This window comes from Oreochromis aureus, linkage group 22 (assembly GCF_013358895.1).
Source record: "Oreochromis aureus strain Israel breed Guangdong linkage group 22, ZZ_aureus, whole genome shotgun sequence".
Taxonomy (NCBI): Eukaryota; Metazoa; Chordata; class Actinopteri; order Cichliformes; family Cichlidae; genus Oreochromis; species Oreochromis aureus.
In genome coordinates this window covers 2,226,290-2,250,885 of record NC_052962.1, presented here as the reverse complement: position 1 = coordinate 2,250,885, position 24,596 = coordinate 2,226,290, and the positions used below count along the sequence as shown (strand labels likewise).

Sequence of the window (24,596 nt, the reverse complement as noted above, 5' to 3'; positions counted from 1 at the left end):
CTTTAGATGAATATCCTCATATGTGGCTTTCAGAAACAAAAATCCGGTTTAAAAAAAAAAAAAAAAAAATCTGGTAATTCTTTGTTTTTACATTCATTGGGTCCCAATATGCACAAATATTAAAGAGAAATAAAAAATGAATGCCATGGAAGGGTTCGGGTCTTAGGACCTTTTATTTCAGTTATGAAAGGATCATTGCTGCAGGTAATTACTGATTTAATTACAGTGTAGTCATTTACTCTTTTGTGAGTAACATGTATATTTGTACAAATAACACCTAAAAATGGTCATAAATGCAGTTATAATTTTTGAACGTGTGTTCCTGTTAGTATGAAAGGTATTACCTATGTTTAAGATGCTTTAACCTGTAAGTATTTGACATTTCATACTTGTTGACGTGATCGGGGAGTGGGCAGGATTTCCAGGTGATCTTGTGTGGGTACCTGGTTACTAGATGAATGATTGCAGTAGTGTGACTGCTGTGGAATCATTCCGACTTTTCCTGTACGGCGTCACGCGCTGGTATCAGATGGATCCTCAGTACTCATTCATTCTGCTCTGCTCTTTGTTTCCTACTGCACACTCCCCCCTGCTTAGTGTCTTGGTCGCTGTTGCCCCCCAAAAAAAACAAAAAACAAAAAAACCACCCCCGTAATACCACCCGCACACAAACAGAACATGGGGGTTGGGGTTTGCATGTTGTTGCATACCCCCACCCCTCAGGCAACAGCAGAACAGGAATTGATTAGTGGTATGTCTTAAAAATAGATGACTGGTTGTCATAGCAACCCCCACAATGAGCTGTTGTCTCATTTAATAAAGAGCAGTCTATGCATAAGGTGCGTGAGTTGCCTTATGTGCTGTGCATCCACAGACAGCAGGTGAAGGTGTGTGATTGTTGTTGTATTTACTTGTGATCGATTATTCAGGAACAAAGCATCAGCATTCTCCTCGCAAGTCCTGTTGGGTCTGAATCTTTATCCCACAACCATCAAGTCCTTAGCTGCTCCCCATAACCAATTGCAACTCTGTTGCTATGGGTGGTGTTCTGATTGGCCTCATTAGTATCAAAAACTAGCCACATGCAAATTTTGGTCATATTCCCAGCAACCCTGTCATCAGCATCTTCTACAGCCAACCAGCCACTGTGTGTGTGTGTGTGTGTGTGTGTGTGTGTGTGTGCGTGTGCGCGTGCGTGCGTGCGCGCGCGCATTGCTGCTTTAGTGTGTCCGCTGGACCAATGAGCTAGGCTCCTTCCTCCTGAAATCACAAGGAAGGTTTTATTGTTTTCTGCACATCTCTGTCTTTTCTAGCACACGAGCTAAAGAAGCCAGATGGTAGCTGACTCTGGTACTTTCCTGAAGGATGGTGGATATGATTAGCAACAAGGCGTTTCCACCATACAGCAGGAATGACGTTACTGTGGATAGGACACAAGCCACTCGGGACATTTTGTTTTATTAAGGTCCAACAACATCAGTGGAAGAGAGGTGCTTGTGCTCCAGGTAGTTAGCGTTGTCATATTGTCAGTCACCGTTCTATTTATGCACCAGTTTGTCAGTGAGACGCAGTGAAAAGAAGGAATGTCATTTTTTAATGTTTCAGGAGAGAAACTTTAACAAGTTTTAATATTCTTGACTTTTGCTCAGTGTGTTTTGTCAAAATTGTCCATATTCTGGTTGAGAATGATTAAGCTAAGCTCCTGTGGGACCAAAAATAAACAGGCCAACTGGTGATGGCTAACCAAGCTGACACACTAGTGGTGGAAAAGTAGAGGAAGAAGGCCGCAGTGATACCAAGCTGTGTTTGCTATACCAAGTTACAGCGCCACGAGGGAGGAGGAACACGAGAAGCCAAGAGAGGGGATGGTGAAGGCAACACCTATGTGTGCCACCTGCGCTAGTCCAACTGTGACAGTTTATTTGCTGCTTAATATTACATGGTCAACTATTAGTGCTATGATAACAACATGGAGGCAATTTGAAACAATTCAGCCACAAAGTAGCAGACTGTGAAATCACACGTAGTCACAATAGTCAAGGTTATTGATAGCATTGTCTTTTAGTCAATAGGTGGGCCTGTGGCAGCTGTCTGTGTTAAAATGCATTTTCAGTTGCAAAACTTTTACAGGTGTAGCTGAAACACCTGTTTATTCTTCTGCTGATTTGTTGATAAAATGCATGAATAACAAACCAGCAGCAAATTGTTATTAGGGGAATGGTTGCATGACCACTTTTTATGCAGCTGAATTCAGTGCATAGATGTTCCTGTTTGCATATTTTTGGTTTTGAGACACCTCAGAAACAGAGCAGAATAACAAAGGTCAAAATAAAAACAGGGTGGTAGCTGCATCGTTAGCATTGAGTAACAGAAAGTGGAATAAGCCATAGCAGCAGAAGCAAATCTGGGTAATGTGTACATTGATTGCAATGGGAGCAAAGCGTTCCTACTGCTGAAACACACAATACACACAGCCAAAATACATCATCACAAATGTTTACCTGACTTGTAAAGTCCAGAAAACTTGAAGTCCAAGTACATTCTGTGATTTTTTTTTTTTTTTTTTTTTTGTACTAACATTATTATGTTTGTGTCATACTTAATGGTGTCCTGTAAGTTTCAGTGTCTGCAGATATGCTGTGGTCCGCTTGGCTCTAAGCGGCATAGATTTTGGGATGGTAAGTGCAAGGCTCCGAGCAGACGCTTACATGCCTGAGTTTGACCACGTGAACATGCCTACAGACAGAATAAACTGCACCTACTACGTATGAGTACAGGCAGACTTTAAAGTTTAACAGGCATGGCTGCTTGTCTGCAGCCAAATCAGAGGTTGGATTTGGACTTGAGGTGCTAGTAGTTTAGTATAACAACTTCCATATTTACAGTTGGATGAAAAGCACAAAATGGGTGGCTGTTGATTCACAACAAATCAGTAAGTGAAGCTGATTGGATGTCGGGCCTGACATATCAGACTCACATCCACCGTCAAGTAAAACCATCAGTTTGAACATTAAACAGTTAACCACAGAAAAAGGACAGACTGGACAAAAGACAGGAGGCGGTCAGGCAAATGGATTTTCATGATGAACATCAAGCAGCAGATTGAACTGTGCACTCGCTGTATTACGATTACACCCAGTTTGGCAAACACTGTTAATCTGGTGCCACATCGACAGGACAAGACATCAAGGTTATCTCTGCCATGGATTTACAACAGTGCCGTCAGTGAGAGGAAGACTACTGATTTAATTGTGAGGAGAATGTCTTAGTAGCACCCTTCTGATTGACAGCTCTTTGAATAAACGTGTGTGTGTGTGTTTTTGGGGGATGGGAGGTGGAATTACAAGTTGGCGTTATTTCAGGAGAGAGCTGCTGTCTCTGCCTCTTTTCTAGCCCTGTACACACACACACACACACACACACACACACACACACACACACACACACACACACACACACACACACACACACACACACACACACACACACACACACACACACACACACACACAGCAATAAAGAAAAAAACCCTCTCTCTGTGTCTTGGTGCTGCCATTCCGTTCCTGTCCCTCCAGCCGCAGAAACACTCACGTGCGTACACACAGCACTCAGTTGGCTAGTATAACGTGAACAAATGAAGCACTCGGCTTTGGCGGCATCGAAGGGGCCCCTGAAATTAAGCTTGTGTTTATTTTTGCAGTGAAAGAGGAGGGAGGAAAAGATGAGCGTTTGAGGAATTGGGGGAGGGTAGAGGAGAAGGGAGGAGTGTTTCTTTGTGGTACTGTACTGCTGGAGTAGGAGGGAGGATTACAAAATTCTGCCCTCTATCGGAATGCTGCGCTGCATGTGTATTGTCTGTGTGGACGCCGTCTATCTGCTGGTGCAAACTGGAAGCATTCCTTGGAGCTCCACAGTTTTTCAGTGTGACAGATGTTTAATGTTTGTGATGTATCCTGCTGTCGGGCTGGGGGTTTAGGAGAGGTGTGATTGTAGGTCTGAGTCTGTGTTTCTCATCTATTCTTTTCTTCTCCATTATCAGCCTGGCAGTATGTTGGAAGGGTGTGGTGGATGAAAAGCGAAGGGAGAAAGTGTGTGTGTTTGTTTGTTTATTTATTTATCTGGGGGGCACTGCTGACTGTAACAGTCATTATATTATGTAAAGCCTGGCAGCAGCGACAGTAACCAGGGGGAGGGGAAGTCTAAGTGAGAGAGTGTGGGGTGCCAGTTACTGACGTGCAGAGCAAGGCAAACTGTGATTGGCTTCTAAGCGCCATTCTCAGCACAGATCTCTGGCTCATTAAACGTGGTGAGGTGGCTGGATCGGCGGAGAGGTTACACGAGCTGCTCGTGTTTGTACTCCCAGCAAATGGAGGCGACGGCTCCACCGCTGCGTCACAAATTAATTAGAGGAAGAAGTGGCAGGGAGAGCCATATTGTGGGACCATTAAGACTCCTCCCTGTGTTAAAGAGGCAGCTGTAGATGTGAGGTTAATAACTGACACGAGTGGAGGACAGGATGAACAGATTAGAGCGGTGAAAAGCCTGACACCATGAGGGGCACGCCAGAATGACGCGAGCAGGTAGAATCTACCAATAGGAAGTGACAAAGTGAGGAATAAAATGTGTTTGTCAAGCAGTGCTCCTGTGTGTGTGTGTGTGTGTGTGTGTGTGGGTGTGGGTGTGGGGGGGGTAATGGGAGCAGTAACCCCAGACTGGGCGAATGGCATCCAGGAGAGCAAAGGTAAGCTCCCAGGCCCATGACCAGAGCTGGAAGGATTTTAGTTTTCATTCTTTTTGTATTCATATAGACGAGATGGCTCACGACTTCGTACATGAGACTTGCTCGAGAGTTCTCCACCACACTGGACGTTGTACACCCACTAGCTGCTGGGGAAAATGTGTATTTCTGTATTTCCTTACTGGTTGGCAGTGGTTCTTGGAGGTTGCTGGTTTTCACTTGGATTCTAAGAAGGTGCTGCATCAAACATCTCCGTATGATTTTCTACGTACGTTTCTCTACAGTCACTATAGAGCTACTGCAAAAAGTGCAGCACAAACCAGACATGGAGACAGATTACCCTCAAAGTTGTGCCTCAGCGCTGCAGCCAAAGGCCTGAAAGCTGTCTGGCCTCCACTTTCCTCTCAGCTTCACCGACATGCTGAAGTCATGTGCTTTGTCATAGTTGCCCTTAAAGATGTCATCCATGCTTTAAACTATTTTATAGTAACCCAGAGGAGACGATCAAGTAAATATATTGTGTTTAATCTGAATCTTCCATCTGAATGGGGTTGCTGTCAGGTTCGCCCCCTGCTCTTCTTCATTACACACTGTTTTGTGTGTTTTGTCATGCTGACAGGGGGACTTAGCAGGGACAGGGTTTGCCTTTCCAACTGGTCTATAATCTGGTAGGGTTGTATCTTTATTGCTCTTTGCTTTTTCTTATCGATTGATTTATTAATTTCTTAATTTTTTCCAGTCTATACAAAAATAGTATTCATCATCGAGCCCTATGCAAACCTGTGTTCTATGTGTATTTACATCTGCATTACATTATCTGGATTAGGAAAAGTGTAGAAATATACAAATGTAATCATGTTAATACCAGATTAAAAATAGATTCGAGCTTGGATCCCTGGGATAACTTGGAGTTGTTCCGCGTGGTTTCAGAGGAACGTGGGATTAACTTTGCTGACAAAGAGAGGAGAGAAAATCTGGAATAAGGGTTGGGAAGGATTGGATGTTCCAGAGTCATTCAGCTATTGCACCCAATCTGGTGGATAACTGTACTCATGCTTTAAGTTACATAGAGGAGTGTATTTGTTATCTGACCTGAACCTATTTGGGTTTAAGGTGGCTCTGCTAACCTGTCTGACCTCTCTTGCCTGTTTTTAGGATGGAGCAGATGTCTGAGGAGGCGCTGAGGCTGAACCTACTTAAGCGAGGCCTTGAGTCAACCAGTGAGCGAGAAGAGGCGTTGGCCAAGCGCCTCAAAATGGAAGGTCACGAGGCCATGGAGCGCCTGAAGATGCTGGCGCTTCTTAAACGCAAGGACTTAGCTGACCTAGCAGCCCTAGATGTTGCAGGGACCTTGGGAGATGGAAAAGGCCCTGGAGCCAGCAGCCTCCATCATCAGAGCCTGATGGGTGCTGCTTATGAGGAGAAGTTAAATGGGAGTCTGAGGCTGGGAAGCCACAGTAGCCCCGTTGGACCAAGTAAGAATGGAAAGGAGAACATCCTGGATGAGCCAGTCGACATGAGCGCTGGGAGAAGATGGTGAGAATAAACATTTTAAACCGAAGGATTCAGTGTAAAGAACAGGAATGTGCTTTATAGGATGTTTGTTTACCTGAATCCAGGCATCATTTATTTGATTATTTAAAGGAAAATACCAGTTCACCTTAGCAGTTAGTTTTACTCTGCAAAAGTAACTAGCGGGTGAAACCTTGACTGTCAATGAAAATCTTCACTTTTGTCCTCATTGGCATATTTTTGGCCACCAAACTGCAAGGAATGTCCACAGCACACTGTCTCTGTGGCTTTTACATGACTACAGAGGGACCAACTTATTCCACAGGTTCAGTAAGAAATCTGTGGAATAGTCCACATACAGTATTTGGTGCGAGCTCGCCCCTACAGAGCAGGGGTTACATATACATTGTGTGTAAGGTGCATACCAAAGGTTTAAACCACATGAAAATTAACGAAAACTCTAAAGGGCCCAAATTAGTAAACAGCGCAAAGTAACACAGGTGTATCAACGGTGTGGTTAGTTTTATGGGTGTTTTACAATAATGAAAAATACATATGCAACAGCAGGGTCAGCTGTAAAAATCAGTCAGTTCTTCAGGAAATCGGCCCTCAAACTGTGGTCTGACACTTGAGTGGGGCTGATGAAATATATAACATCGAACAATGACAGAAGAGCACCACTAGCCTAAATGTAATTTAGTGTTGATATTAGAGATGGACCGATCCGATATTACGTATCGGTATCGGTCCGATACTGACGTAAATTACTGGATCGGATATCGGCGAGAAATAAAAAATGTAATCCGATCCATTAAATATCAAAAAAGCATCGCACAAAACTTGCAACACGGCGTAACTCGGCTCATAACCGTAGCACGTCGGAGCAGTGTGCGTCATGTGATACAGCGGCTGTGTGTATTTGTAGCCTCGCTACCAAACCAGCATTTCATCTCCGAGGAAGTTATCCCAGAGAGAAGTAAAGCAAGTGTGTAAGTTCATCTCTGAATGTTTGTAAAGCATTCCAGCGTTAAGTTTAACAACCGATATATGGAGCGACTGCCTCTCTCTCTCTCTCTCTCTCTCTCTCTCCTGCTGCTACTTCAATCATGAAACTGATCAATGATCAGCTGATCGGCTTTTCTGTCGCGAGTCCGTCTCTCTTCTTTGTTTTTGGCCCACTTTGCACCAGAAAGAGGAAACCAGCGGCTGAACAACAGCAGCACGTTTAAGCTTGATAAGCTGTTGTTAGAATTTATTTAATATTACTTTCTACACCAGGATCCTTTTCTACGTAGCTGACGGCTGGTAACTGTGCAGGGGCGGATCTAGCAAAGTTTAGCCAGGGGGGCCGATAGGGCATGAACAGGGAAAAGGGGGCACAAAGACATACTTTTCTTTCTTATTCTCATTTAAAATGTCTCGCTTTTAATAAATAATTATCTGAATCTTACACCCAAAGTTTTAATCTGATGTAAAATGTATAGAAGTCCATTACTGTATATAGTAACTGTTAAGTCTAATATACCCTAGTAAGCTATAGTACTTTTTCCTTGGGGAAGGTACCATCTGTGCAGTCTGCAATTCTGTAGAAGAAAGATGTTGAATCTATTTAATTATTCTTGAAAAATAATTTATTTCTGTGCATTTTTTTTCACCCTGCATCAAATTAAAGTTGATTATATTGATTAAGCATCATGAGGTGGAGGGTGGGGGGTGGTTCCCTATTTTTTTTTTGCTGGGAGTTTGCAACCCTATTAGTTAGGTTGGTTAATATTTCTGCTAAGTACTCTTTAAAATACCAGAATAGGAAGGATGGAGTAGGTTTAAGTTTATTAGATTGATCAGTGTTGCTGAACTATGAAATATTTTGGGTGCGGTATATTTTTTACATACAGGTATAACAGAATAGCTTTAGTGTTGTTGTTTATTTAAACTTGAGGATGAACTTATACAAAAAGCAGCAAGATATTAACAAAACAGTTTTATTGATTAAAAAACACACTATATCGGATTCATATCGGTATCGGCAGATATCCAAATTTATGGTATCGGTATCAGACATAAAAAAGTGGTATCGTGCCATCTCTAGTTGATATACAGTATATTAAATCTTCTTTTATAAATGAATTGAAATGTGTGACAGTGGTGAGAATGTAATGTACATTACTGCTTCTACTGTCCCCCAAACCTTTGATTCTGCTTTTAAGTTTAAGAATCAGCACATGGACTTTGCTGCTATGAAGCAGTTAGAAATCGGGCCCAGTTTCTTTGTTATTCTGGTTTTAACCAACGAGCATGACTAAAGATTCACAACCTGTAAACTGACTTCCATTGAACCTAACTGGAAAACCAGCAGAATAGATGTCAAGCGACCCCAGTTTAGTAAACCTGTCAGATCCTGTGATGATAAAGTAAGACTTTAAATGCTGCAGAAACTCACTGCACTTTGTGTTTGATCTTTTTTTCTTACTAGTGATGCTGATCATGACAGACGAACTCCGTCACCGGATGTCATCATCCTGTCAGACAACGAGGCTTCCAGTCCCAGAACAACACCTCGGCCCGAGGAGCGTGTGCACAAGGCTAACCTGGACATGTTCAAGGTAAAAGGCATTCACAGCACTCCTGCGAAGGGTGAAGAAATAGACTGAATATGCTGTACAAGTCCTTTAACGCTGGTGCATAAATCAAGTGTAGAGGTCGGTCGGTTGCTCAGATATTTCAGGGTGCTACACTTAATGAGACCTGGCTTCACACCCTAAAAAACCCTGCAGCTAGCTAGGCCCTGTTGTCGGGGCAAGCGATGGTAGCAAAGCCACTGTTAGCTCACCCAGCAGAATGTCCTGAGCAGCAGGACAGGCTGGGTGGGTGACTGTGAGGAGGAAGCGTAGTCCTGAACTGAGGCTGCCGATACACCACCAACCAAGAGTGATACCAGGAAGTCCTGATTTAAGCTTTTCTTTTTCACAGGAGCTATTAACACTGTTGTGTTTTTGTTTTCTTACTCCTGCACCGTTGGCGTGGAGCACCAATCATATGGTTGTACATGTACAATGACAATAAAAGGCAATTCTGTTCTCTTAAGGAGGTAATCGACTTGTGTGGGAGTAGAGCTTGGGTAGCTTCTCTGTACGGTTTTGTCACAAGGTTTTCAAGAAAGTAACAGTGGAGGAGTTGTGACCTTTTTAGTCACAGCACTTTCCAAAAGACATCTACTGTAATGAAATAAGTCCAATTTCATGGCGTATGTCAGAAGATCCAGAGTGTGATCAAAGTGGTGGATGGACTGTAACGTTTCCAGAGTCTGATTATAGATGCAATGCAGAGTTAAGGATGTCATTATCAGCAGCTGTTTTATCTGAGCCGAGTAATCAGAGAGAAGCTCTGAGTAAACGCAGGTGCACAATAAACAACAACAAATATAAGTAATAGTCAGTGTCACATGTGCCACAAATGTTGTGTGAAACCTGCATGTTTCCACATGCTGTCATGGAAACATGGATACAGATGTGTCTAAATACCAGTAAATGGTAAATGGACTGGTTCTTATATAGCGCTTTTCTACTCTTCTGAGCACTCAAAGCGCTTTACACAGTAATGACATTACTACAGATGCATGAAGCTAAAACTCTGTATCCCATGAATGAATTGATCAAAATCACTTTTTCTTGAAGTAAACAGGTTTTAAATTGCTGCTTTTGACTTTGCACAAAAGAATATTTCAGCCTAACATGTCCTGTTTACTTTCTGCAGTCACATCCTGTGTCGATGCAGAAAGGTGTTTCTGTCGCTCACATGACAGGCTGTTCAAACTACAGCTTCTGTGTGGGTTTAGTGTCAAGTCCCAAATTTAAAGTCTGGTTTATACGGACTGGCTGTTTAGTTCAAAGAGCTCAAAGTTGCCTCTGGTCTTATGTCCGGATATAGTGTGCCTTTCTAATTTTGTGTGCTTGTTTGTACCAGGGGAAAACAGGAGAGGAGAGGCAGCAGATGATCAAAGCTCTAAGAGAAGAGCTTCGTCTGGAGGAGGCTCGTCTCGTGCTGCTGAAGAAGCTCAGGCAGAGTCAAATGCAGAAGGAGAATGTTGTCCAGAAGGTCAGTGCTGCTGATGCCACACATTCTCACAATCAAGGCCACTGTTGAACCTCTGCAGCTCTTTGCATCTTTGCTCTCCTTTGCATCTGTCCTTGGTGCCTTAGCCATGGTTATGTGGGTTCAGTTCAAGTCAGTTTTATTTATGTGGTGCCAAATCAGTGTTTCCTCAATGAGGCCTCGAGGCTTCAGTGTCTGATTTAATCACGGCAACAGTTTGTCATGTTAATATTTCAATAATTTAACATGCAAATATATTGCATAGATTGATCCTAACAACAATAATAATAATAATAGTCTAATAGTTTATATCTGGAGAACAATGGATATTCCAGGATATTGGAAATCAGTATTGAAACATGTATGTACCCCTTAGCTGCAGACGATATTGTTCTAAATCAGGGGTCTCAAAACCGAGATTTGTGGGTGTTTTCTTGTTTGTTTGTTTTTGTGTACCACTTGAACACTAAAGTAGCCCTCACATGAGACAACAGTGCCAGCAGTGTCTCACAGCTCATTTAGTTTGAGAGCCCTGCTCTAAATCATATGCAGTAAACATTTATATATAAAGAAAGTACCAGAAAATCAATCTGAGATGTTATAATCCATGTTTATCGTTGCTGTCTTGTAGGTCCCAGTGGTCCAGAATGCTGCATCATCTGTGCAGCCTCCTCCCATCCACAGCTCTCCTGTCCTGGGGAAGCTACCTGTGAGGCCAGGTCTACACAACCCTGAGCCCCAGAACCTCCGCACTGCACAGGTGTGTGTGTGAGTGTGAGACGAAGGGTACATTTTCATTAGAAGTCACACCAGTGAAGTTCTTGTTTTACAGGAACTGTATGATGGTTGGGGTTCTGTAGTGTTGTCTCGACCTTGCACCTTAAAACAGCTGTGCTGATTCTAAATGACGTCTTTGACTTACAAAGAAAGAAAAAGAACTACAGAGCTCACTCAGTGTAAGATCTTGGCTTGTGTGCACTAACCAACAGCAAAGCTGCATCAGAGTCTATGATGTAAACTAACCTTAGACGTTTTAGCTGTAAGAAAGGGTCATGTGACCATGTCACCATGTAGGACAGTAATGGAATCTGAAATGTCTCCTTTTTATCTGTAGTCACACTTTAAACTTCACCAAATGTAGAGTACTTACAGAGATGGCTCTGCAAGCTGAACTCCCACCTTGTTGATGTCTTTAGCAAAATGTCAGTTTTCTTTGAGACAGAATGCACATCTCTGCTGTGGGACAGCGTGGATAAGCTATCAGTTTCTTTTAGCCTTATAGTGAATCCAGGTTAGCCTAGCTGATTTACTGAGATGATTCATCGCCTCGTTGGTGATGCTGGGTTGCACCACTCATTGTTGTGGAATGTTCTTACCAAGTAGGGTCTTGTTTTCCTCTTTTAGCCAATGATACGTACCAGTTTTCAAAAACTGTGCAAGCTTTCAGTTTTGAGACTCAAAAGGGAAAAAAACAAAATCTTCTGGATTTTTAGCTCCAGATAAAATTTTGAGCTATGGTGGATAAAAAAAGCACTTAAACATAGAAGAACGTGCTTGTGTGAATGAGCCATGGTATATATTATCCATTTACAGTAAACCAGGTGAGCAAGTGTCATTTGCAGATATCAGGGATTTTCTCTGATCTCTGCTGAACAATGAAACCCTTTGTTGCCCTTCTCCTTTCTGCAGGGTCACACAGTCATCCGGTCAGCAGCTAATGCCAACTTGCCCCCCATATTGATGTCTCAGCGAGTGATAGCACCCAACCCTGCCCAGCTGCAGGGCCAGAGGGTCACGTCCAAACCTGGGATGTCTCGTTCCAGTTCCAGCAGCATGGCTAATGCTGTCAGCTACCAGCAGGTATAGAGTCAAACCAGCCTGGGGTACTGGGGTAAAGCATTCTTTTGAGAAAGGTGTGAACTTGTATGGTGGATGGTAGGACTGCCTAGAGAGAGATCACTGATCAAATCCTTTAAATATCTGACTCTTCTCAGTAATAGAGGATGTATCTCTCTCTGCAGGCCAGTCAGGTGGCAGCTTCCCAGCGCTCAGGCTCCAGTGCCATGTACATGAACCTGGCCCACATGCAAGCAGCAGCAGCTGGGGCCAGCGGGGTGGCCGGCGGTCTGGGCGGAGCTTCGGCCGTCAGCCCATCCACCATGTCTGGTTCAGCCAGCGGAGCAGTGAGCTCCATGGCAGACCAGGCGAGCAGTCAGGCAGCAGCCAAGCTGGCCCTAAGAAAGCAGCTGGAGAAAACCTTATTGGAGATCCCTCCACCCAAACCCCCAGCCCCTCTCCTGCACTTCCTGCCCTCTGCTGCCAACAGTGAGTTCATCTACATGGTGGGCCTCGAGGAGGTGGTGCAGAGTGTGCTCGACAGTCAGGGTAAGTAAATATCTGATATTGGGGGAGGAAACATCTACAGCAAATCTTTGATTTATACCTAATCTGTCAAATTGAACTGATAGACAAACCATAAATATGGTTTAAATATTTAAATAAATAAATAAGCGTTTGTATTATTGCACCCAACTCTTTTGGTTGTGTAAGCATGACCCAGAGACCATTTTGATAATAATTATAGAAGTTTGCCAAGACTTTGTGTGCTGATTAAGTCTCCCCAGCAGGTGGTGCTATTGTTTCTTCTGTCCATAGTTTGTGCATCGCAATAACCAATCAAGGCTTAGCAGAGCCAGAAGCAGGAAGTACTTCTCATATGTGTGGTCATGGTTGAGAAATCATTATCCTTGAATCCAGCTCCATCCTTGTAGCACTGCCTTTTTACTCTGTCAGCCTTTAAAGGACTGAATAAAGGAGGCTACACCTGGCACCTGTCTGCTCAGCTGTGCTTGAATCACTAAGAGCACAACAACATGTCTTCAGTTTGTTTCATGAGTGTTGTGATGACTTTAAGGTTTAAATGGATTGTCCATAAATTCTGGGTGTGCGTCTGCTCAAGCACCGCCTGTCGCTGTAGCTATTGTTAACTGAATCAGAGTCCTGTCTGTAGGTAAACTCAGAGGGACGCTGGCCCGTCTGGAGCCTTTCTTCTGCGCCCAGTGCAGAACTGACTTCACCCCCCACTGGAAGCAAGAGAAGAGCGGGAGAATCCTCTGTGAGCAGTGCATGACATCCAACCAGAAAAAGGCTTTGAAGGCAGAGCATACCAACAGGCTGAAGAATGCCTTTGTGAAGGCCTTACAACAGGAGCAGGTTAGCAGCTCATGTACCTCTGCATCATGCTGGCTTATTCTTACTCTCACTTGTTTAAGTTTGTTTATGTCACGAGACAGTAATGGTTATCACAATTTTACTGTCTAGCCACACAAAGTGTTGTCGTCTGGTGTTGGTAGCAAAGTGATAAATAACACCAAGTCATTCAGAGTGTCCACAGATATCATGACCATGAGTGCTGCTGGCATCAGTGTCATCTAAAATGTGCCAGTAGGGACACAGTTGGGAACTGCGTTTCATGTTTTTAAACATCCGAGTCACTAATGAGCACTTTGTTGTTCTGACACAGCAGAGCCTTGTATTACAAACTGTTATCTGGGTTCACCCTAAAAAGCAGGTGTCAACCAACTAGGTTAACCCAGGGTTTTCACTGCATGGTCACATCACAGGGATGGCATTGGCAGCTTCTGGCAATCATAAGGATAAATAAGTCTGCTGTGAGCAGAGCAGCTGATTTTAAAAAGGAAGTTAAAAGTACTGAACGCAACGTGAATGTGCTCCAAAGCTTTTCAGTACTGAAAACCCTGAATTAGTGCTGAAGTTACCCAGATAAGATGTAATCCTGCTTTGCAGTCTCTTTGTTACCACACCTAAACTCCCAAACATAGCTGGGCTATTTAATAGTGATTTTGGAGTCGTTGAATGTAAGTACATGGTGGCACCAATGCACAAAATTCCTGAATGTGGTTCTCTTGTTAGGAGATCGAACAGAGGCTGCAGCAGCAGGCTGCACTCTCTCCCAGCTCAGTCCCTACGAACGCCTCCAAGTCTGACACCATGATCCGACATCATGCCCTCCGCCAGGTATGTTCCAGTCCACTATCAACTTGGAAGGAATAAGGAGATGTATGGTGCTCGTGTGTGTATGTATTCCAAACCAAATGTGCTTCAAGCAATAACCAACAAATCTGTGGTTCTTAGGCTCCCCAGCCTCAGGCCTCCCTGCAGCAAGGGCTGTCGAACTCGGCACGAGGGGTCCTGTCCAATTTTGCCCAGGCCTCCCAGCTGTCAGTGGCCAGCAGCCTCATGGGCATGACTAGTGCCAAGCATTGTGGCAGCAGCGGAGGCAGCAGCAACAGCAGCAGTAACAGACTGCAGCATGACAACCGTCGGCAGATCTACAACATCCCAGGTACCTTCCCCCACCTTCCCCCTTTCTGCTTGATCGGTGAGGGTCCGTGCGTGTGCGCGCGCGCGCGTGTGTGTGTGTGTGTGTGTGTGTGTGTGTGTGTGTGTGTGTTGTTTCCTGCCTGAGGACAGTGCATCTTAGTCAACATCAGCCATTTGTAGGTTTATTAGCTCCACCGGGGACGTTGTGTATTGTCTTTCTGTCTGTAAACACGACAGCTCAGAAACTATGGAATGAACTCTGATAAAACTTTGCAGGGGTGTTGAGTGAAGGCAACAACAAGCCATTCAAATCAGCATCCACCAAGGTCTTTAACGTCAGGTTAAGCAGTCAGAGGTCAAGTCAGAAGGACAGGAGGAGTTACACTGTGGCTTTGTGGATTTATAGAAAGCATATGATTGGGTGTTGGGGGTGGAGGGGTGGGGTCGACTGATACTGCACAAAGACAGAGGAGTATGTGAGGGTGGTGCAGAATATGTCACAGTTGGATTTAAGATGAGCCTGGGATCAACTCTGAGTGCAATCGTGTTTACATGGATGTGAATGAGAGTGAGGCAGGTGTGATGGTAAATATGCCAGGAGGAGAGCCAGTGAAGGTTATCTGGGGTCAGTCATTCAAACAAACGAGAGAGAAGAAGGTGAGGGGGATGTTTCGCTGCATCCACCTCTAAAGAGAAGAAGAAAAGTTCTCTGTATCGATTTTATTGTTTCATTGCTGTTTCTTTACTTTTTAAAAAATTCTAGTAAACGTATAAAATAAGAAAAGAAATTTCAGACCGTCAGGCTAGTTGCTATAGCAACAAAACAAAAGGTCACTTACAAATGTTTGAGCCTTAAACTCTACAAAGTGCATTTTCTCTGAATGTTGTCCTTCTTTTGCTTCCACAGGGTTAAACATTGCCTATCTGAACCCAGCGGCTGTCGGAGCCCATAAGAGCTCCAGCTTAGCAGACCGGCAGAGAGAGTACCTGTTGGACATGATCCCGCCTCGATCCATATCGCAGTCGATCACTGGACAGAAATGAGCCCTGTCCAGCTCTTGCCCCTTGAAGCCACCTTCATCTTCATACCTAAACCATACCGAAGCACTCCTAAATCAGTCGATACCCTCTCCTCTTCACCTCTCATCGCATGCAGTGCCTGTCCATGTGCCTACCTTAAACTGACCCATAAAAACCCCACCAAGTTGGACAAGGACTCTAAACTACCAGTGCATTTGACATGCTCTTAATATAGTAAAATCCTTCTTCTTCAGTCTATTTAAGAATTATAATTCCCCTTATTATAACTGGTGGTAGCATTATTATTCCTACAACTACCATATTTGCTTCTGTTACTATTACTCATTATGCTTTTTCCTTTTGATAGTTTGTTTTTCTGCTGTTTATCCTTTACTCTGGGTAGTGACGGCCTGTTGTTGTCGGGTTTCTTTAGGCCAAGGTCATATAGGATTTTTTTTTTCTTTATAATTTGTCCTAAAGCTTAGCTGCGACTGTTGCTAGTAACAGAAGATCAAGATGATACGTTCTGGTTGCTATGCAACTTACAAGCTTTGTAAAATAGTCTCGACTTGGATGAAACAGTGGAAAATCCCGATGGGTACAAAAACAGACAATTTGAGGCTCTGCATGCTCTTGAAAAGAGGATGAAGAACCCATTTTAAAAATGGAAAACCTGGAGGGAGGGAAGGAGGGAGCAGCAGAGCACCCACACCTGTACAATCTCCCTAAAAGGGCCTGCTTCACAGTGACACACAGCCAAAATTCTGATATGCTAAACTTAAGCTTCAGGACAGCGCCGGAGATTCTGCCACCGACAGAGTTAATGAACTGGAAGCGAGCGACAGACGAAAGCAAAAGAAAATCCTATGTGATCAGTGTTCGGATAATCTTTCCTTTGCTTCCACCGTTGTTCACGAAAAGCTTCTTATCAGGTTCTTCATTTCAGATTGAAACAGTAACACACTTTTTTATGCTGGATGATACTTAAGTTGTACTAATCAAGATGGACAGTCACAGCAGTTTACCATCTGCCTCTTCAGGAGACCAGCAGTCAGTCGAAACTCCAGCAAGAAGGAAGCTGACAGGCCGAGTCTGTCGTCTGTGTACCTGCCAAGTATTCAGGCTGCTGATGCTCTTCATTCAGACAGAAACCTGTTGGTCCCATCCCATTTCACTATTTGCCAGTGACCTACTAAACCACCTCACCCATGCTCCCCACCCCAACCCTTTGGCTGTTCAGTATGCACAGACTGAACCCTTTTTACCCCGCTGTTCCTCGTGGCATCGCATATTCTTTGAGAGAGCGAAAAGACCTCAAAGCTAAAGGTGGAAGCATATTTTGTGCGTCCAAACCACAGACTCTGTAACTACAAATCTGGGTTCTTCTTCTTTTTATATTTTGGTTTTTAGATTATTTTCTAAATGTTGTGCAACACCCATTCCCAAATCCTAACTACTATTCCCATCCCTACCTCATCCCTTTTTGTTTGTTTGTTTGTTTAAACTTTATGCGGCGTCTCCTAATAAAATGGTTGCGTACCTGAGAGGTACAGCTGCCGGAGACGATAATAATCAACATAAAACAGAAACTATTAAAATGTCTGTATGGATTATGTATAGATACCTAGCTTCAGAGAAAAAGGATGTGGATTTTATCTTTTAAGAAGAGGCATGGCTCAATCATGGTGTGTATGCTCTGCACACACGTTTCCTCACTCCAAAGGAGCACTGTGCATATTTCAAATTAGATTTTTTTGTATGGAGAGAAATTAAGAGTGGCTGCGGTCTGGATGCTGGCTGACGGCTAACCAGAGTCCGGTGAGATGCTCCGAGTAGCCTGGATTTCATCGAGGTTTGTTTTGTGTTTCTCATTTTGTTTTATTTACAGGCTCATGTTTTTTCATCATAATCCCCATCAGATGTGTTTACATGCTTTTAATGTTCAAAAACACTTTATGATCCTGCAGTTCTACAAATGCTCCGTTTGAGTGTCTGTGGCTTTGAAGCCCTCCTTCCAAAATTCCAATTCTGCTCTTATTGGTCAGCTGTGATGACAAAAGCAAGACAAAGTTGGTTACATAGGTAAACACATGTTGCTTCTATCCCTGTGGGTGCTAACTGAAATCACAGCAGAGCTTACGTTGGTCTTGATGGGTGTTGTTTGTCACTACTTGTTCTGTTGTTGACAACATGAACAGGAGGAAGTCGATGAAAACAGGTTTGTTTGGAACGTCTCTTGGTTGAAATAGCTCTCAGTTAGCATGTTAGCATGCCCGAATGGTAAATGGACTGGTTCTTATGTAGCGCTTTTCTACTCTATCTGAGCACTCAGAGCGCTTTACACAACTCGTTGATTCACCCAATCACACAAGCACTTTTCTAAGTTTTAAGTGTTGTCTTAACTAACATTCATACACACATTCACACCGATGGATGCATCAGAGAGCAACCTGGGGTTAATATCTTGCCCAAGGATATTTGGCATGCAAACTAGGATCAAACCACCAACCTTCCCATTAGTAGGTGACCTGCTCTGCCACCTGAGCTACAGCCACCCCACCTGAGCTACAGCCAGGTGCTGCCACCTGCTCTGCTGCTGGTGTGTCTTGCTGTTCTACCAGTTATTACTCGTTGACCTTTGAAACATGCACAAAGAAGTTATCTAACACACTAAATGAAGTTTGGAGAAATGCTGAAAGGGGCACTCAACTTGTTGATAAAAGACTAAATCCTAATTTGCTCTCTGCAAATGTTGGACCTCAGTCCCAGCTTTCATTTCACTGGTGCCCAGTTTGTACATGTATCTAAAAGATGGAATTACTCCACTCATATTCTGACGCATAACCCTTACAGAGCCCAGCGTCAGGCCTCACACCGCATTCTCACTCTATTTAAATTCAAAGTAAAGCAAGAGTGTCATGTGACAGATCACTGCAGCAAGTGTGCTGTTGGTAATGGACCGGTTCTTACACAGCCTTTTGCTACTGAACCTAAGCACTCTGTGCGCTTTATACAACATAACCTCATTCACCCAAACACTTTCTCTTTTTGCTAAAATGTTTTCTATCTAACATTCATACTGTGATGGATGCATCGGAGCACAACTCAGGCTTAGTATCCTGCCCAAGGATGTTTGACCTGAGCAGCCAGGAATTGAACCACCAACTCTCTGATTAGTAGTTGATCTCCTGCTCGACCTCCCGAGCTACAGCCGCCCCTTTATTTGTGTTTGTGTAAAATTATCTATTGTTGTTGTTCTTTGGTCGCACATCAGTTACAGAGTTCTTATTGCAAACTAAATTCCATCTCAGTCCCAGGATAGATCATGTTTACCATTTGTTAAAGTGACAGCACTCGTCGTTCAGATGGAGAACTGTTGGCATGTTACACACACGATAGTGAAAATAGTGAGAAGAACCAATCGTTCAATGTTATTAAGAACAGACTCTTTGCCTGTTTCAGGCTTCACCTCAAACGCTACAGCCCATCTTCTCGCTGTGCTCTGGATAAGAAATAGTGGAAGTTGGTGACATAAAATGTCACTGGGCTCCTGCTTTTTACATAAGCAGCTCTCAAAGATGCAGCAGAGTCATGTGCAGTGTTAGGAAATGTTATTTCTTCCAACGTAGTTTTGGAGTTGTGACGACAAAGTGAGCCAGGTTGAGAACTGCGGTGCTGTCAAATTAACAGAACTAGGCATCTGATGGTGTTAATCCCCTTTTATCTATTTATCATGTAAGTGTGTGTTTTCACAAACCATTTGAAGTATTTTCATGATGACGTCGATGGTTTTGCTCAGGACAAAACCTCTAAACCTGCCCCAAACCCCAATCTGTCAGTTGCTTTTTCACAGTTAGTGAGCGCGCTGTTGTTAGACGGTCTCAAACTATCATAACCAACAGTGTTAGATTATGGTTGGATACTGACCGATCTGAACACCTACAGACAGCAGGCAAAAAGCTCGTTTTCCCATAAATTTGTCCTTTTTTCTTCTTTCTTTTTTGGTTATCTTGCCTCAGTGGACCACCACAGTGGATTTAAAATCAAGGTGTTATTGAGATGCAGACTTTGTTTTAATTCAAGGGGGTTAAACAAAAATATTGCATCACCTGTTGAATCTTTTTTACATCTTTCAGAGGCTCAAAAGTATTTGGACAGACTGCTATAATTTTAAATGTCAGGATTATTTTTAATACTTACTACTGAAAATCCTGTGCTGTCAAAGACTGCCTGAAGTCTCAAACTCACGGACATCACCAAATGTTTCCTCCATCATGATACTCTGCCAGGCCTTTATTCCATTTACTCCAGCTGCCTTCAGGCGTTGCTTTTTGTGTGTGTTTGCCTTAATACTCTGTTGGGTTGGGATCAATGTCTAACTGACTCGGACATTAAAGACCATCCCATTTCTTTGTCTCGGAAAAACTCTAGGGTTGCTCTTGCAGTATGCTTTGGGACATTGTCCATGTGCACTGAGGTATCATCCAATCAGTTTTGGAGCATTTGGCTAAATCTGAGCAGAGAGATCCTGTACACTGCAGAATTCATCCTGATGCTTCTGTCAGCGGTCACGTCACCAATAAGTTCAGTTTTCAGGCATACATATGTATGCCATAACACTGCCTCCACCAGCTCTTTTAGATATTCTTTGTAAATATCTCATCTGTCCTGGTTGATAGAGCGTAACCACATTTGGACCTCGTGTTGAGAGTCCCTATGAACAGCTAAGTACAATTTCAACACTCACCATTAATTCCACATCTGTTATCTCCTTTGTCAGGGAATAATGAGGGAGTCTGACCACGAATCTGCTTGTCTGTCAGCTGTCCAGTTACTTTTGACCCTTGAAGAATCAGTCAATGCAACACTTTTGTGAATCCCCTTGAATTAAATCAGAAAGTCTTTGGTTTTGTCACATCTTGATTTGGTTTAAAGTCCACTGTCGTGTGCAAAGGCAAAATTTCATGGTCCAAAACCCTATGGAAATAACTGTATGATGGTGGTGTTGAAGAAGGTTTGGGAGGGAAAATGAGCAATCTTCATAACTGTAATGGCGCTGTGCAGACATCAGCAGGTTATATGACAAATACATCATTCAGACTGCAGTCGAAAGAACTTCATGTATTTAGCATACCCTCTCATAATCTAAGCAAGAAGGACGTGTTCAGGTCAAGTCTTTGGTGTTGTTGGTGACAACACTCGGGTATTTCAAGCAGTGTTCAGTTAATGTGCAGTATTATTCACAGCACACTGTCCCTCCTGTGAAAGTCTGTCTCAAACTAGCAGCTGTTACTACTTAATCTGTGAGATTTGAAGTCTGATGCATGCAGATTACTGATAATGATCTGCGACAGCATCCCGGCAGATTCAGATTATTGATAGGGACCTCGGACTAACGTGTAGTGAAACATGGCTGAAGTGAGGCCAGACCTGTTGCAGAGGAATCCACATGACCTGACACGACCTTTGGCCGCCATGTTGGATTTCTTCAGCTCTCGGGTACCAGCTGATGTTTCTCACAGAAACGTTTACCTCTGTTTTTTCTGTACGGTGTATGTGTTTGAATGGAGTAGTCACAGATTACAGTTGTTCCTGTACAGTTGATCCTTTGGTTTATGACTGAGCAGCTGCATAACTGCATTCAGTTTCCTGTTCATTGAAAAGTGTTTGTTTGCTAATGCACATGTAACTGCTCCTTTTTAAAAATGATTCACATATTGCAACTTGACATTGGCATTTAGCTTAAAGCACTGCTGTGTTCAAGTAAAAGGCACATGGGTAATGTGAATGTACGAGCAAGAGAAGTGATGGTAGGAGTTGAAACCAAAAATACAGTTTTAAGAAAACAGATAAAAGAGCTTCTCTCTAAAGTACTTCAGCACTTCATCAGCTAATCTGTGCAAGTCGGTCACAGTAGTCTTTAATTAGTCCACCAGCCAAGAAAAACATGTTGGATACCGGTTAATGAAAATCACCTGTAAGCTGCACACGGGACAATTTTTGGTCCATAAAGAGAGCAGCGGCAAAGTTATGACAGAGGTGTGCACGTTCAAACCATTACATGTATGTTGAACACAGTGGGAAGCAAAACTATCCAAAAACATTGAGTTTTGCATCTGAAAACACTTTGAATGGTCAGATTACAGTAACAACGTCCTGAGCTTCTTCACAGCTCAGGACATTGTTGTAGTTCACTGTTAGGACAACGGTGACCCACGGAAAATTCAGTGTTTCCTCTAATGCCATATTCCTAGTTTTAGAGCTTTTAGTTTTCCCCTCTCCCTAATTCAGCTGTTTTCTCACATGTGCATCTTATAGCCTACTAACAATCAAAATGTATTATATTGTTATTGACACGGGGATAGAAGTTTCAGTGTTCAAATCCACAGATTATGGCTGATTTGTCTTACTCTCGTTTCTGAAATTTGCTTAAATATGAAGGTGGGTGCTGTAACATAGTCGGGTCTTTATTTTCTGCCAGAATCTAAGCCCTGTAGCCCTACAGTGAACCCGCTGACTAATAAAGGCTGTATGATACAGTAATGTCAACTTTTATTACAGTGTTGCTGAACTAATCCTAAGCAAGTATCGGTACCGAGTCGGCTCTCTGATGAAGCTCCATGTGGCTGAGATCTGTAACCCCTGCATCATCTACATGCGTATAGTGGTTGTGCGGGTTTTTTTGTTTGTTTGTTTGTTTTGTTGTGTGTTCTGGTTGTGTCCAAGTAATCCAGACCTGCCTGTCACTACTACAGAATGATCCAGTGACAAACAGTCCACAGAGAGCGATCCCAGATCCCTGCTGTGAGCTGGCACTATGTGTATAAAGCTAGACTGAGCTGAAAGGGAGACAAAATTGTGGGACATTTGAAATTGGATGTAGCAAAACGATAGCTGAAATCTATTTTTGCTCCAACTCCTGGTTCGATCTATCTCTACTTTAGCTGCAAAGCTAAAGTTTAAATGACAAAATAAGCTCCCGTCTCTCTTTTTGCAGATGCATCTATACATCTTTGTATTTGAACTTCGTTCTTTTCAACATCACTTTTTAGATTTTCAAGTCATTCTTTATTCTAAGGATTTGTTGAGTTTGTTTTCTTTCTGTCGCAGTTAAAAAAAAATATTGACTATGAAATAAATGACACAATATTTGCTAGGTTTTAAGTAATAATGACTTATTGTACATATGCATTTTTTCCTCCGTTACTGAAAAAAGAAATTAAATGGTTGTACATTGTGTAGAAAAGCAAACAAAAAGCCATGAATATTGTGAAGCTTGTCATTTCGTTTTGTGATCACTGTGTATTATTGTGTAACAAATGTGCAAAATGTTTGGGATTCTTTTTCTTTCCCCCGTTCTGCTTCTTGAAGCACCCTTGCTGGTTGCATTTGCTGTTATTTTGAACTAGTTAGCGTTTGCAGGAAAGTGCTCACTGGTTCAGATCAAAATGGTCTGAAACTCCCGTCTGAATACTTGTTCACCATTGAGGCATTAAACTTTAGTTACGTTCAAATCACTTGTTGATGGAAACACTTTGATTGGTCGGACTCGGTGGGCCTACCCCTCACTGTCAGAACGCCGTCACGTTGGCGAAACCACCTCTCTGTAATTACGTTTCTGTGTTTTGATGGAAACGATACTGCTCAGCAGTTTGTTACACGCAGGCAGAAAGTGGATATATACGAACCACTAAGACGCAGATTCTTACAACTGTTGAAACTTTTTGTTTGTTTAGCTTTTTGTAAAGAAGCGCTCGCCCTGAATCAGTGACCACTTTTTCTGCCAACACCAGCATACAACACGTATGATACTGTACTGTTTGGCTTTATCTTCTATTAATTGTTGTTGCTAATGCAGGGAATGATTTAACTGCAAAATCATTGTTTCTTTTTGCATAGTGTTGACAATTTTAAATATCTGGGAAGTAGGAACGAATGATAAAACGGACCAGAGACTAATCAGACTAATTTTTGTTTTACTTGCATCAATCCTGACCTTTTGCACATACTTGATATTTAACGGTCTTCAAAAAAAACGTCAAGAAAATAATGCTGTTTGAATACTGCCAGTTGATTGACAATTATGCATTGATTGAAAAAAAAAAAAATAAGCTAATTTTGGAGGAAATAACTTTGTAATATTTATCTCTTGCAAGCTATGTTTAATAAAGGTTGAAACAATTTGCTTCAAAGTGTCAACGTCATTCAGCTTTTTTCTTCTTCTTCAGTGAAGACCCTCTGGGCAGCGTTTTCAGCCGATCTGTCTCTTGAGACTCTTTGTGTACACGCCCCTGTTAAAACGCCATGATGACAGCGGAGCGGTTTAATGTGATCTGTACATGTATTAATTACACTTTGATATCTGCTTACTGAGAAATTTCTGGTAAGCTTTTTCAGGCAGACACCTGAAGGGTTGGGGTCAAGAGTAACTCGTATCCCGAACTTTTCATATTTGCCTTCACCTTGACTAAAGTCACCATGGTGGAGGGTTTTTTGCCTTTTTTGATGAACCTTTTGGATTTGTGTCAAAAACGTTCATCAGAGCGTACCATTTTTGGTTTTTAGCTGGACTTGGACAAAAGGTTTCTGTCTTCCAACCCGACCCCGTCGTCCAGACATGAAGAGTGTGAGAGATTGCTGTCACATGTAGTGCACAACCAGTACTGACCAGAACCTGCAGCTCCTTCATTGTTACTGTAGGTCTCTTGGCAGCATCCCCGACCACTTTTCCTCTGGTTATCAAGTTATCATTATCCCCTCAAAAACAGCATCTACCCCAACAACAAACCCTGGATCACCAAGGAACTCAAGGAAATCCTTAAAATAAAAGAGGATTTTCTTCACCAGCTCTGCTCTGGACAAAAAGGAGGTCAACAGGGAGGTGAGGAGG

The 24,596-nt window shown here is 42.8% G+C and overlaps 1 protein-coding gene across 1 annotated transcript in view; it reads left to right on the top strand.

The window, feature by feature from the left end:
* The window catches only part of gatad2b (GATA zinc finger domain containing 2B), a 44,777-nt gene extending 20,879 nt beyond the window's left edge, over positions 1 to 23,898 (top strand). The window contains exons 2-11 of the mRNA XM_031754099.2: positions 5,894 to 6,274; positions 8,724 to 8,853; positions 10,214 to 10,345; positions 10,974 to 11,102; positions 12,032 to 12,202; positions 12,364 to 12,727; positions 13,353 to 13,555; positions 14,276 to 14,380; positions 14,498 to 14,708; positions 15,594 to 23,898. Coding sequence (XP_031609959.1) covers positions 5,895 to 6,274; positions 8,724 to 8,853; positions 10,214 to 10,345; positions 10,974 to 11,102; positions 12,032 to 12,202; positions 12,364 to 12,727; positions 13,353 to 13,555; positions 14,276 to 14,380; positions 14,498 to 14,708; positions 15,594 to 15,730 — 1,962 coding nt within the window. The 5' untranslated portion in view covers position 5,894 and the 3' untranslated portion in view covers positions 15,731 to 23,898. The remainder of the gene's footprint in view (positions 1 to 5,893; positions 6,275 to 8,723; positions 8,854 to 10,213; positions 10,346 to 10,973; positions 11,103 to 12,031; positions 12,203 to 12,363; positions 12,728 to 13,352; positions 13,556 to 14,275; positions 14,381 to 14,497; positions 14,709 to 15,593) is intronic.
* The last annotated feature ends 698 nt before the right edge of the window (positions 23,899 to 24,596 follow it).